Source organism: Odontesthes bonariensis, chromosome 20 (genome assembly GCF_027942865.1).
Source record: "Odontesthes bonariensis isolate fOdoBon6 chromosome 20, fOdoBon6.hap1, whole genome shotgun sequence".
Classification (NCBI taxonomy): domain Eukaryota; kingdom Metazoa; phylum Chordata; class Actinopteri; order Atheriniformes; family Atherinopsidae; genus Odontesthes; species Odontesthes bonariensis.
In genome coordinates this window covers 18,888,759-18,902,114 of record NC_134525.1, presented here as the reverse complement: position 1 = coordinate 18,902,114, position 13,356 = coordinate 18,888,759, and the positions used below count along the sequence as shown (strand labels likewise).

At 40.6% G+C, this 13,356-nt stretch overlaps 1 protein-coding gene across 5 annotated transcripts; it reads right to left on the bottom strand.

Moving 5' to 3' along the window:
- Window positions 1-2,004: 2,004 nt before the first annotated feature.
- gramd1c (GRAM domain containing 1c) lies at window positions 2,005-13,223 on the bottom strand. Of its 5 annotated transcripts, none has more exons than XM_075452284.1 (19): window positions 12,834-13,223; window positions 12,059-12,195; window positions 11,843-11,954; window positions 11,287-11,416; window positions 10,729-10,829; window positions 10,091-10,186; window positions 9,912-9,992; window positions 7,234-7,352; window positions 6,984-7,140; window positions 6,725-6,884; window positions 6,457-6,600; window positions 6,246-6,364; window positions 5,993-6,135; window positions 5,804-5,907; window positions 4,736-4,906; window positions 4,195-4,261; window positions 3,850-3,969; window positions 3,556-3,661; window positions 2,005-3,079 (listed from the first exon to the last, which is right to left on the bottom strand). In XM_075452284.1, the coding sequence occupies exons 2-19, from the start codon at window positions 12,106-12,108 to the stop codon at window positions 3,011-3,013; spliced, it is 2,049 nt and encodes a 682-aa protein (XP_075308399.1). In that variant the 5' UTR covers window positions 12,109-12,195; window positions 12,834-13,223; the 3' UTR covers window positions 2,005-3,010. The 5 variants fall into 5 exon arrangements, with proteins under 5 accessions (XP_075308399.1, XP_075308398.1, XP_075308400.1 ...); XM_075452283.1 differs by having other exon boundaries at window positions 12,059-12,128; XM_075452285.1 differs by having other exon boundaries at window positions 11,843-11,951; window positions 12,059-12,128.
- Between the last annotated feature and the right edge of the window lie 133 nt (window positions 13,224-13,356).

Below are 13,356 nucleotides of genomic sequence, written 5' to 3'. Positions count from 1 at the left end.
CATTGCAGTAGGCTAGTCCAGACGGGAGGAGATAAAAAAATGAGTGGATGAGGGTCTCTGTTACTGAGTCTCATAATGAGGGCTGGAGTCTTGAGATGTTTCTGAGGTGAAAAAAGGCAGATTTGATGATACTCTTGATGTGGGACCGAAATGAAAGGGTGGAGTCCAGGATGACACCCAGGTTCCGTATCTCTGGTGACGGAGAGATGGAACAGCCATCTGAGACTGATTGACTCGCTTAGTGAATTTTTTTTTATAGTAAATGTAAATCTTTAAAATTAGTAGATGACCCTTTATTTATGTATTCATTTAATATTTATGTATTTATTAATATATATATATATATATTTAATTATAATACAGTGAATATGTTTGATACTGAGTGAGTGAACAGTCAAAATGTTGCTGAGTTCAAGTGTATCAACCTTTGTCAGAAATTATGGATCAAAGGGATTTTACAGTAGCGTAAATATCGTGCATAATGCCTTATTCACTTCAAAATAATTAACTTTGAGGTTGAATTTCTCCAAAATGATACAGTGAATATGCTTGATACTGAGTGAGTGAACAGTCGTGATGTTCCTGAGTTCACACTCTTTCCTGTGAAACATGAGCATCTCTTCTCCTCATTTGTCTGTTTATTACAGTATTGTAACAAATGCTGATTACGGTCTGACAAATGTTTTTTTTTTTATGTCAATATAAAACTGTGTCATGGGGTAATATTAGCATTATTACTTTGGTCTCCATCACAACCACACTGACCATATCCATTTCTGTTGTGGGCTAAAAGAAAATTGAAATGAAAGATGTTGAAATATATTGTAGGGCTTTTTTTCTTTTTACTTATAACTGACATTTCAAAAGTGGATGAATAGATCCACTTGGATCTAGAACTGTGCAAATGAATTGAACATCATGCTGAGATCTTTGGTTCGACGGCACTATGTTTTACATAAACGTAAGCTTTGAAATATTCTTTTATTGGAAGAATTCTGTAAAATTGTTTGGTATCAAGTTGAAATAATTTACTTGTAACATGCAACAACAAAATAAAGTTGATGGTGTCCCAACCAAAAAAAAAAAGGACTCGTGTCCTCCCACATATTCATGTTGTGTCGCATACAAGAGGGACATGCCGCACATTTTTAAAAACATTTTTATGGTCAATTTACAAGTATGCGCTTTGGGAAAAGTACACGTATACTATAATATCAAAAGTATTGGAATATAATTCGAGATATTAAGGCCGAGCATGAGTATACCTCTGACTGGTTGGTAAAGGAGCTGTCGCCCAGTGGGTCCCAAAATATAGGTGTTATAGGTGTGTGGAAGAAAAGAAACCCCAGTATGTACAGCAGGGTTATTGTGATATAGGGATGATTTGATTATTTTAACTGAGATTACTAGAGCATAAGGAACTTTTTTTTTTTTTTTTTTAAGTGGTGTTGTGTCTCATTGGCTCTTTGCATTTTTTTTTCCCAATGCTATACAAAAAAAAAAAAAAAAAAAAAGTAACGTGATATGGTATGAATTGAATTTCAAGATAAAACTCAATCAATGGTTTTGTAACCATCTGCTCAACCAGTGTAAAAGAATAAGCTTGAGATAATGTGTCACAAAGACATTACAAGGGCAATATAATATTTCCTCCAGGAATCCATAGACGGGCTGCTGGTCAATAATTAAAGACAAACTCACCTGTGTTGTATTTCACTTGTGACAAGACAGGAAAGGCGTTTGGCTTCTGTCCTAACTTAATCTTTTTCCAGCAGCAGAATGCCGTCTGTACAGCTTTAAATAACTTTTTACAAATTTTGATTTAAAACAGTATAATGTTGGGACTAAAAGCTGTTCAATCAGTGAACACAGGCATTGTGAATAATGCAGTTAGTTTCCCCATTTCTCATATCCAGATATACACCTAAGTGAGAAATAAGAGAAATTAAATTATGTAGATTATTAAATAGAGCATTTTTAAATATTTCAATAAAAAGGAAGACATCAGGTGAGAGACTGTTTATTAAAACAACGTTTGAGTGCAGAAAGTGGCAATCAAATAAACAAAGTCCAGGTCAAATTAATGGTTTTGTGTGTACAGGATGAGGAAGAGGCAGCGGCGCAAAACTGTGCATTGTCTAACATTAAATAATGTAGCACTGTGTAAACATTAAACCAGGCTCAACGTGGCAAGTGTGCATCACCAACTAATGAGGGGAAAGGAAAAACAAACAAAAAAAAAAAACGAACACAAGTTTGAAAATCATAAGAAACTTGCATTTAGTGTTGACTGTGCAGTACATAGACAGTCCCTACCCACCCTAAACCTTTGACACAAGCTTAAAAGAACCCTAAATTCTACACGGCGGATGTGGATCAGGCATGTCGCAGCTGAGCAGAACGTTATCACTGAAATAGAAATCAAAAGTATGTAGAGAAAAAGACAGCTTTAGCAGCATCAGCTACAGCATACAAACAAAAATTACTTCTGATGACAAACTAAGTAGATTTTCAAGTTTGGGTCACTGATTAAACAGTTTTTAAATGGAAATATTTAAAAAAAAAAAAAAAAAAAGTCTCATTCATAAGACTGCAAAAATTTAAAATCTTCACAAAAATACTAATTTAAATATTTCTCACTTCTCAAACTGTATTTACAGTCATTTATTGAATGTGGCACAAGGCATTAAAATATAGTTTAAGATACGTCACCAAAAATGAAAAAGAAGCCAGGTGTTGCAGCCAACAGAATCCCAAAGAAGTCTAAACCTGCTGCTCAATGTGCCCCTGAGTCTGATGTTACTCGTCCTCCCCCGAGAGTCAGTCTACAGCTTTAAAAACATCCTAATGCGCAACCCCTGGCTTACATGTGGCACGCGTCCAAAGATGCCTACATGGCAACATCCTGTGGGTACCAGGGAATTCCTCAGAGGAAGCTTGGCTCTTTGGTCCCCTCGTCTTTCCACAGAGCCGGGGACAGGCCTCTCAGTAGGCGCTAGGTGAGGTCACATCAGTGCGGTACTGCTGTTCGATTGGCTAAAGCAAAGTTCCGCTGGAGCACCACCAGAGAGCTGCGAAGCTGCAGAGAAAGAACAACTGGCTCAGCTGCTGGAGCTCCTGCTGTAGATCTTTTTAAATAGTGGAACCGTGCATTTATGATGGATTTCTTCTGCATGCCATTTGCAAACTAAATTATTGAAAACATTAATTTATTTTATCATTTTTATGGCTATAGATCAACTTCAATATATGTATCCTTAAAAGAGCAAGAAAAACAAATCTCCACCCCTATATTTATTAAATGTGAAGCTATAACCACCTGCAGTATGGCACAGTGTCAATACAGAAAACTCTAAATCCACTTACTAAGCAATAATTATTATTCATTTTATTTATTTTTTTATTTAAAGTATTGCCAATTTCACCAGCTTGTTCGAATCCAAGTCATGTATAACAATACCTTTCTGATCAATTTCAAGAGTAGTCTCCCCACACACGAGCAAATGAGACCTACAACTCAGCATTACGCAGAGCACTCCAGTTTAAACATCCTACCTGTTCTAAAAGGTTAATAGAGTCCTGCAGGACAGTTTTCAGCAGCTGCATGTCCTCGTTGGTCCCGAACCCGGGTCTCCTTTTGGGACCATATTCCGTTGCCAAGCTGTCGGAGAGAGAAGAAAATGATTCATATGTACACAATAAGATGTTTACTTTTGCTTCATGAATTCAGCAGAACACACAAGGAAGTTAACAAAATGCAAGATCTCACTTATCACATCAACTGAGGCTGATAAAAAGGCAGCCTCTACAATGTAGAGGCTGCAGGAAGACAGCAGGAAGCTTTCCGACCTTGCCTCGCTCCTCTCCCTCAGCCGATGCTTTGTGGTCAGGTACATGCGTTGGGCCACATCCTCCATGGCCCACAGTTTAAAGAACAATCCCAGATTCAGAACAGTCAGAATCAGCAAACTGAGAGGGGAGGAAAGTATCGAGTTAAAACTGACCACTGAAGCGCAAAATGACAAAAAGAGACGGGAGTTTAGAAGCACACTGCAGACACCAGAGGACGCCACACAGACATCCACCTGTTAAAACCAGACTTTCTATCCAGACACTCAAGAGCTTGAAACAACATTTACAAGCTTTATTCACAAACAAACATTATTTCATAGTTGTGTTTCCAAGTCAACTTACATCATAGTCATGAAAGCCACTATCGTAGTAGTGCTCCATGTGTAGGAGCCCGTCATGTCGATGGGGCCTGGGATACAGCAGAAGATAAATACATTATAGATTTTTTTTTTTTTATTAAAAAAAAAAAAAAAAAAAAAAAACAATAATCATGCAGACAGCTTGAAAACAAAACCAAGACTGTAATCAATGAGAGAGCTTTGCATGTATGTGCTGGTCGCAACACATTTAATCCCCTATATGGGCAGCGTTATGCAACAGCCTAAGATATCATAGTTGCAATTTTTTGAGTGTATCAAATCCAATAAGACAGTAACTCAACCTATAATGATACTGGTCATACTTCAGAAGTTATGACGGCTTTGAAATGTTTTGACTGAACTGTAGCAACTGGGACAAATGCAGAGGAATCAGCTCAGCTCCATTGTTAGATTCGGACGCATTTATACTGTGCTCAAGGCCTCATTATTGCCATCACTTGGAATAATTGTTCTTGTTACACTCAATACATTGAAAAAAGAGCTATCATCAAAGTTGTCAGTACCCATGTTGCCATCTCCGTGTTTATCAGGATCTTGGCCGTACTGCTTGCTGGGCTTTATGTGCTCTGACAGAGTTCGGCTGTAAGTCCGCCTCCTTCTCCGGAGCCCTCCCATCTTCACCAAGTCTCCACCAGCTTGGTTCATCTCTGCCTCCTCCTCCAGCAATTGTGCTTCTGTATCAACACAGGGCCACAAACATGTTGGGAAAAAAAAAACAAATCGTGGGTTAAAACAGCAAAATTGTTGAGCAAGTATTACAGGTCAAATTTAAAACCCTTGCCTCCAAGGACAACTGTAGACCACAGAAAAGCAGTATATAAGGAGGCATCGGTATAGTCGGCCTCTATAATGCTTCCTTGGTAGGGTGGATCCTTGTGAGTTGCGTCTGTCCCTACTTGCATTTAAAAAACAATAACGGAACAGTTCGAACAAGTACAAATGTTGACATCATGGACAACAAGTCTGCAACATTTGCGCCGGACTTCTTGAGGAAATTGTCCAACCGGACCTTCTCACAGCAGACACTTGTGAAGGCATTAAAAACAGAGTAATAATGAACGACACCAACAGTGCCAACGTCCATCCTAGTGCCCCTAGTGCCCCTGTAAACTAATAATGAACCAACACATGCAGCCATCACTAGTACACCTGTGCCTTTCTTGTGAGAATATGTCAACATGTCTACTGTGGAAAAGGTCAGTTAGGCCTCAATAGGTGTGTATGCAGTTCCATTAATCAGATAATATTATTGGTATTGCATGTTATAGTGCCTCTGTATTAAACCCAGCTTTTATATGTAATCCATGTAAGCAATTGAAAACCTAGAAAATCCTTCTTTAAAAAAAATGTATACAATCACTAACGGCTTCAAGCCCCAGCTTTGTGCATTCAAAGTGACTGATAATATTTCCCTTTAACCTTCATTTCTCCCTCTTGCCAACACAGCAGTAATATAATACACAGCAGCGATATGAAATAGCTCATATCACGGAGATAAAATAAATCCCAAGCTCATAAAATAACAGGGAAGTGCTGCGTTTGCAGTGTCCAGCACAAGACTTTCCACTCACCGAGCTGTCTGAAATAATCTTCAATGCCACTCCAGGAGTTTTTGGTAATGAAGGACTTGATCAAGCCCCATGGCTGCTTCCTGTACTTCACATCAGAGTACACCCTAACAGCATATAACAAGAAATGTTCATTTCAAGTCAGTCGGATCAAACCTAAAAGTCAGATGAACTGATGAAGTTATACGTCACCTTAGTCGACACTTCTTCTTTGAGTTGCTTATGATGTAGTACCGGTTGTGTGTGTAGAAATAATCATGATAGGGAACTTCATGAGTGTACACCTCTGAATCAACGAGGTAATACTGGCCATCTTTAGAGTCTTTGTGCTGCATCTGAGAGATAATTTAGATACAAATGAGCAGCGGGCCATCATTCACCCAAAAACCGCGTTTATTTATCTACTCAAGCGGAAACAGAACACATCACACGGATGTGCGCACACCTGGGTCTCTGTAGCAGTGGAGGACTTCCCAATCAGAGGGTTGCTGATGGCTATAGTGTAGCTCAGAGTCCGCTTCATGTTTCCGGAGGGGTCTTTTTGCCAAGCAGAAAAGCTGGCATCTGAAAGCATAAAAGGCAACCTTGGAAACTGTACTCAAAAGCTTTTGAGTGGGTTAGTTTAACAAAAGGGAGAAATGGATTAAAGGCCTTACTAGTTATCTTACGGACGCTCATAAACCTGCGGGCGAAGCCAGAGTCGGTGAAGAGCAGCTCAAACATTTTGCTTGCGCTGATGTGGAAAACCTTGTTGAGATACAGTCGACCTGGTACCTGGGGCTGGCCGATTTGTTCTTCCACTGTTGGGATTAAAAAAAAAAAAAAAAAAAGTAGAGGGAAATATTCATTAAAATAGCGGCACGTGAAAAATAAAAAACAAATAAAAAGTCGCCAGCTCAAGCTTTGAGGGTTGTGGTGTGCCACCTTCTTCGGGGCTCTCTGAGCCGCTTTGCTCAGACACATTGTTCTCGTTTGCGTTGAGGTCGAGAGAGTTTGAGGAGCGTTTGGACAGCCTCTCCGTGGCCTGGCGGTCCAGTGGGAGAGAAGGGATAAGCTGTTGATGTGGCGTGTTGAGAGACTCATCCTGCAGGAAAAACAGGACACAACAAAGAAAACAACAGTTAGAAAATAATCTAAACACACAAGAAGTCACCGAGTGTTAGACAAACGCAGCTTTAGATACCGTGTTGGGAGTGCTTTGTAAGACGATAGGGGAGGGCAGGTCCTCCCCTTGAGGCGTGGAGCTCTCTAATGGCCCATGCTCCAAGCCTGGGAGTCGAAGGCTTTGGGGGCGCTCCAGCCTCCTGAGACCATCACCACCACCAGGCTTCTGTGGCAGGCTGCAGACAAACAGGTTCAAATCAAGTTGTAAAAAAATAATAATAATAAATTTAAGTAGTCGAGTTCAGAAGAGCAGGGGCAAATTTACTTACCTGGTCTGGATGCCCGATTCTGCTGGTACCTGTAAACTCTCCATCTCTTCATGACTCAGGCCCAGATCATTCCCATAATGCTGTTTAACCATCTGCCACAACTCCAAGCTGGTCAGAGGCTGGGGGAGGAGGTGACACAAGAACATGGAAACATCAGATGCAAGGCATGTTGGAAACTAGTACAACATACGCTTTCCCCGCGACACCAGAAGGTGAACGCAAAAGTAATCTGAAGCAGGCGCAGGTAACCTGGAAACGTGTGACCTCTGTACTATATAGTTTACAATCTTATCTCCATGACAGATAAACAACCTGCAAATCTTGCTCTCCACCGCTCTGGTACTCGTCTCACATTTCAGTGTTAACCCCCAACAGCCAAAAGGAGTTCATACGAGCAAGTATCCGAGTAGAACGACGTGCAATAATAGGCTGCGGGTATTCACGGAAAAACAACTTAACATGTGAAGTGGTAGAAGGAGAAAAGGAGTCTTCTGCATTACAGGTCTATTAATTCATAACACAAAGGACCTCAAACGGGGTTGTAGCGTTCCATATAAAAACCTACAGAAAGCGCGAGCCCCACTCACCTGTCAGCGGTCATGTTGCCACAGCTGTGAGCTTTAACTGGCCGTCAGACAGCAACGTGTGACCTGGGCTCGCCGCACATTCAGGAAGTCCTGGATTTGAGCGTAGAGACGCGCCGCCCAGAATTAGCCAAACCAAAATGATATGAAAGCTCGGTCTGTCGGTCGTTTAGCGACCGTTTTTGTTTTCAAGCGACCCCGCTGACTGCTTCTGCACCGACTCAAGCGGAGCGTAACGGGCGCTCCGTGTGGGTTTAGTCGGGGGTGGGTACTCGATGTAAATTAGCCCTCGTGGCCACACCTGCAAGGGGTCAATGAACTTTCATGTTTTTACACAGGTGTTTATGTCCCGGATCAACAGACCCACGCCCCTGTGGAAGGGCTGCCATAGTGCCTGTTCTCAAAAACAGGAGAGTTTGCGCAGAGATCAAATGAAAGAGTTAAAGTCCTAATAACCTGCCAGTTAAATTAGATCAAATTAAAGAGTTTAAGTCCTACCTATATAAATAAATTTATTATTACCTGGAGGTTATTTCATAATCATCGCTGACAGATGAGGGAATCGTGCTGCGTTTGCGTTTCCCGTTTATGGCAGCTTCTTTCTCAACGATGCAAAGAGTTGGCAAAACGGGGGAGAAAAAAATAAATAGATAGAACTCTTCTGAAATTTAAAAGGATTTTCTCTGTTAACACAATTTTTCAAGCAACAGTGCAGCATGTAACCCCCGCACGCCTGGTTTTTAGTCAGAATTCATCATAAGCTGACTCAGAAATGTTTTGTCTTTTACATACCTACAAGGCTGCACTTGCAACTACATTTTGAAAGAGACGTGAGAAAGAAAAAAAATAATTATCTGAGCTGTAAAGCATATATTTGGCTGTCTAATGAACCAGCCAACTCAAACTCTTAATACAACCCTGTCACCACTGTTGTGCAAGTTCATGCGTAGACCTAAAACGAGGGTACCATAGCCATTTGAACCGATGGATATCCCTGCATCTATCTATATCATTACCAAATCAAAGTGATTAAAAAAAAAAAAAAAAAAAAAAAGTTTTAGATTCCTCATTAGGAAATCCAACTTCTTGTTTACATTCAATAATTTTTCCTTCACAACTGAAATTCCAGTTTCCCATTTATTACCGAATAAAGCATCAGTCGCAGCACCAGAAGCACCATCACAACAGAAACTATATCGGTAAAATGTCACCAACACAACAAACAACAGTGCAGAAAAGTATCCTTTAAAAACTTAAAGAGGAATGGAAATGTGTGCCCAAATTTACATGGACACACATAAAGCTATAAAACTGATCTCAAACGAGGAACATCCCGCAGAAGAGAGGGGTGAGATGGACAAGAGTTGCTCTCTCAACCCGCTAAACCTGTCTGCTATGAACATAGCTGTAAAGACGACTCAACTGCGTCTGGGCCTAAAAAGTTTCAACTACATTTATGCAAGTATTCAACAATTTCACTGAAACTCATTTGAAATATTGTTATCTGAGCCTTTCAAATATTTCAGCATCTTGCATGTGCAACTTTAAGTGCAAGTGAGCACACTTTAGTTTCACTCTTTCTGTGTACAAAAAAAAAAAAAAAAAAGGTAAAAGGTGAAAGCTGGGGTGGATTTATTTTTAACGACAGACCAGACACACATGTGGATAAATCCTCCAAACTAGTTACCTCAGGTTGTGGAAAAGCAAACAAAGATTTGTGCAGCCGTGTGCAGATCTTTGCCCTTCGTGCCAGTAGCAGAAGAGCACCGGTCACCTCAAAAACCATCTGTGACTGAGGCAGTACAACACGTACTCTGAACCTTTTAGATAAGTGCTTTGTAACAGACCTGTTGATGTTCTGGAAGGATTAAGGCCTGGCATTCGAGATACCAGACAGCAGAAATATCTATAGTGTCGACAGCCTTTTGTAATTCAAGTAAATAAAGAATGTATTTACCATGACATGTGTGAGAAACATATGAAACAGGGGTTACTGCTAAACCACTAGGAGCAGTTGTTAGTCCTACATGAAGTAGGAACATGGCACTCACGAGTGTCTGCGTTGTTGAAATGTACAGATAGTGAGAGCCATACCTTGCCCATCAGTGCGTTTTGCCACATGCGGAATACACCCTGATAGCTCTTCTCTCTCGCTGAGAAGGAAGTGAAGAAGAACTGAGGGTGAAAGAAAACAAAGATATACAGCATATTTGTGTTTGTGCATCTATCAAATGTGAAGAGCATTCTGAGAAACTGCTTTCCGAGCCAAATACCTTCTCAGCGCCTGTGCAAATCTGGATAGCATTGGGAATCAGTCGAGCAGTTTTCTCTCTGGACATACCTGTGATATCTAGAAGAGACAATGCAATCTAAAAGAAAAAAGAAAGGAATTATGTTCATTAAAGAATACTGTGAAAAACTGATCTTCCAGCAAGTTATTTTTAGGAAACGTAATCAGTGCTTTTTGCCTTATAATATGGTCAACAGCTGCACCTTTTTGTGAGCTGTCATTTACAAGTTAACTGTAAATCACTGCGAAGATGCTTTGTATTTTTGTAGAACCATACATGATTGGCTAATTACAAGAAGAAACTGCAATCAAGCCATAAGGGTCAGAACTGTTTCGGGGCAGATGTGTTTCCCATAAATAAAGCACAATAAGCTTTGCACTTTAGAACAAAGCTGTCACACTTGAAGTGGATTATGTAGGAGCACAAAATTCTTCTTCTTTTGTTTTTTCAAATGCATTTCCCCATTGTAAAAATAGAAAGCCTTACGAACATGAAGTGAACTATTTTCAGTTCAGTAATACAGCACAGTCTTGAGCTATTTTTGTGCCTTGTGTTTTGCCTGCATGTGGTGATGTGTGGACAGCTCACTCCCACAGTGTACTCCTTGACAGTCTCATTACCTTCGTGCCTCGGAACACATTGCTGTAGAAACAGATCCAGTTCTCTGAAAGGTAGAGGCGTCCCTGAAGGAGTATGTCTCGCTGGAGGGCACACGGATAGTCTGTGGAAAAAACGGAGCGTCCCTGAAGTGTCATTTAACCTCTTTTGGTTCACTGTAAGCACACATAGAATGTGACTCGTTTTAAAGGCAATGAGAAGATGAATAATTAGAACAGAGTGAGTTTTAATGAAGGGGGGGGAACTATAATGAAGAAAGGCAAGCAATGATACCGACTGCTTATAAAATCTTAGCTTGAAAAGCATGCTGGGAGATTATTTACACAGCCTCAATCCATCAGATTCAGCAACACAGCCGTGGAAATAAACTCAAGTTTCCCTTAGATATAACTTAAAACAAGCATTTTTAAGAGCCCAAGAGGTTTCTGTGAATACTCTGTTTCACATGGCGCGTTATCCACCCTTAATAGTACAGACTTTGTGTTTTCAGTGGAACATAAACTTACTGAAAGATTAACAGAATAACGTGCAGTTTCATTTTTCCAGCCTTACATACTTACCCACTAGGAGTCTCTCAGATTCAGGCAGTTCAGGCACTCTGAACAGCCTCTGAAACTCCTCAAGCCTCTGCTTGTAGCTCTGCAGAGGAGTTTGAGGCACTGCTAGACACTGTCCCTGAGTATCGGAGCTCTGACGGAGGAGATGTGAACATTATTGATACAGTTAATCCTTTAATTTGTTTGTTTCGTTTGATTTTTTTCATTTTAGCCAAAATACTCTGAGTAGAGATGATGTGATTCAAACGAGAAAGAATAAAAAAAGTTAATAAGAGACAGCGCCAGTGAGTTTGAGTAGATGATAAACAGTATTATCAGCTCTTTGGGCTTTACATCAGGTAAACATCAGCATCCCTCTTGTACTGTCAGTGGAAAGAGGGAATCTGAGCCACAAGAGGGCAGTGAGAGATTTTCCATCTCGGTTTAATTCAAGCTACACTGGAGTTTTGTGACCGGAGGGAATTATAAGGAGACTTTGTAAATGTCACACGTGCCACTCTCAGATTCTGACACAGTGTGGAGTTTGTTTTTTTGGTTTTTTTTTTGTTTCGCCGCTTACATCTTCTTCAGAGCTCCACCCGATGTCCACCAGAGATGCCGTTTCATCTGTTATGTCATCGCTGCCCACTCCCGACCGGTTGGATGACTGGTCCATCTCCTCTGCTGGACTGCTGAGACATGAACATATTCTGGTTTACACATTGAGATGGAGCAGGTGTGACCAGAGTCCATAATCTCTTTGAGAACACGAGATTTTAAAATGCTGGAATCATACCTCAAATAAGGATTCATACAAATACAAAGCTGACACCAGTCAGCTGTCATCTGTGTGAAGGCTGTCTGAACTGCAGAGAGAACAGACTTTCAACATCGCCTTTTAACTCAGAGTGATGAGTCTACACCTGGACAAACCTGCACAGCGAATATCTTGGTTTGAAATGGAAATACGATGTCTGGGATACGCTCTTGCTGTTGCCTTCCACAACTTTAGGAATTATAATTCTCTACATTAAAACTACAGTTCTGCATATGTTCAAGGTTAATTCAAAATGGAATATGGGGGATTCATCCTAAATATAAACCTCGTGCTGGCATCTGTGGAACTGCAAGAAATTACATAAATAGGAAGAAAGAAAACAATGTGTGGGTCTTTTGAAAGTTAAATTTTAAGAGCCTCAAAACTTCTACAGCGTCATCAATCAGGCATAGCAAGATTCTTGATTCAAGAAGCACCAAAGCGGAGATCTGTGTAACAGCTGCGGAACCAGTTTGACTGGAGAGCTATACTTAGGATGTGTAAGCATGAACAGTGAACAGACACCTGGAGTAAATTGCAAAACGTGGCGTTAAAGATTTGTGATCGACACAGAGCAGCGTGAAAAACGTCTGTTTTAACAAAATCAAGTCGAGTGATTATCAGATAAAGTCCCGCGCTTTTATCACCCACCTTAAAAAAAAAGAAGCATAAGCTTATTTTACGCACAGACGTTAATCTTTCCATCTCCTCGCGCGGGTTATCTAACACAAAATTAGACCTGTCAGTCACTGACCTGACACGGAGAGGACCCAGGATTTCTGTTCCGTCAACCTGTCCGAGAATCAAAGAATTAAAACAACAAAAAAGTAAGCTGCTGCGGTGCTCCGCTGATGCGTTTCATGCCCTCTTCGTCGCCTTATTGTCGCAGGTGAGTCTCATCTGGCACCTTGTGGGAGTTGTCACCTCTTTGATGACGCTCATCGACCTTCGCGCAGCTATTAAGACTCCAACCTGACATCTCTCTTCCTGTTTACAGCCCACTTAAGCACAAGCTGATGCCAATATCGGAGCATTTTACGTGTGAAAAGTTGCGACCGTGGAAAGTGCGCTGAAAAATAGTTGAAAGAGCATCATTTTGAAGGCATTGGTGTGGATTTGAAGAAATGCAAAATACATATTTAACCCAAATCTGCTCATCGAAACATTTAATCGCTAGCACTAAATTCAGCTCTGCTTTAATGGCAATCCGAGTTGTTAAACGTATTTTCTATGTGTATTCAAAGGGCTGCAAATTCCGACATGTCTGTGCAATGCGG

Coding starts and splice junctions, on each gene's coding strand:
- gramd1c (XM_075452284.1), bottom strand. CDS start 12,108: ATGACAGCTGACTGGTGTCAGCTTTGTATTTGTATGAATCCTTATTTG. Junction 11,955..12,058: donor TGTATGAATCCTTATTTGAG/GTATGATTCCAG, acceptor TTCATGTCTCAG/CAGTCCAGCAGAGGAGATGG. Junction 9,993..10,090: donor TTTGCACAGGCGCTGAGAAG/GTATTTGGCTCG, acceptor TTTCACCCTCAG/TTCTTCTTCACTTCCTTCTC.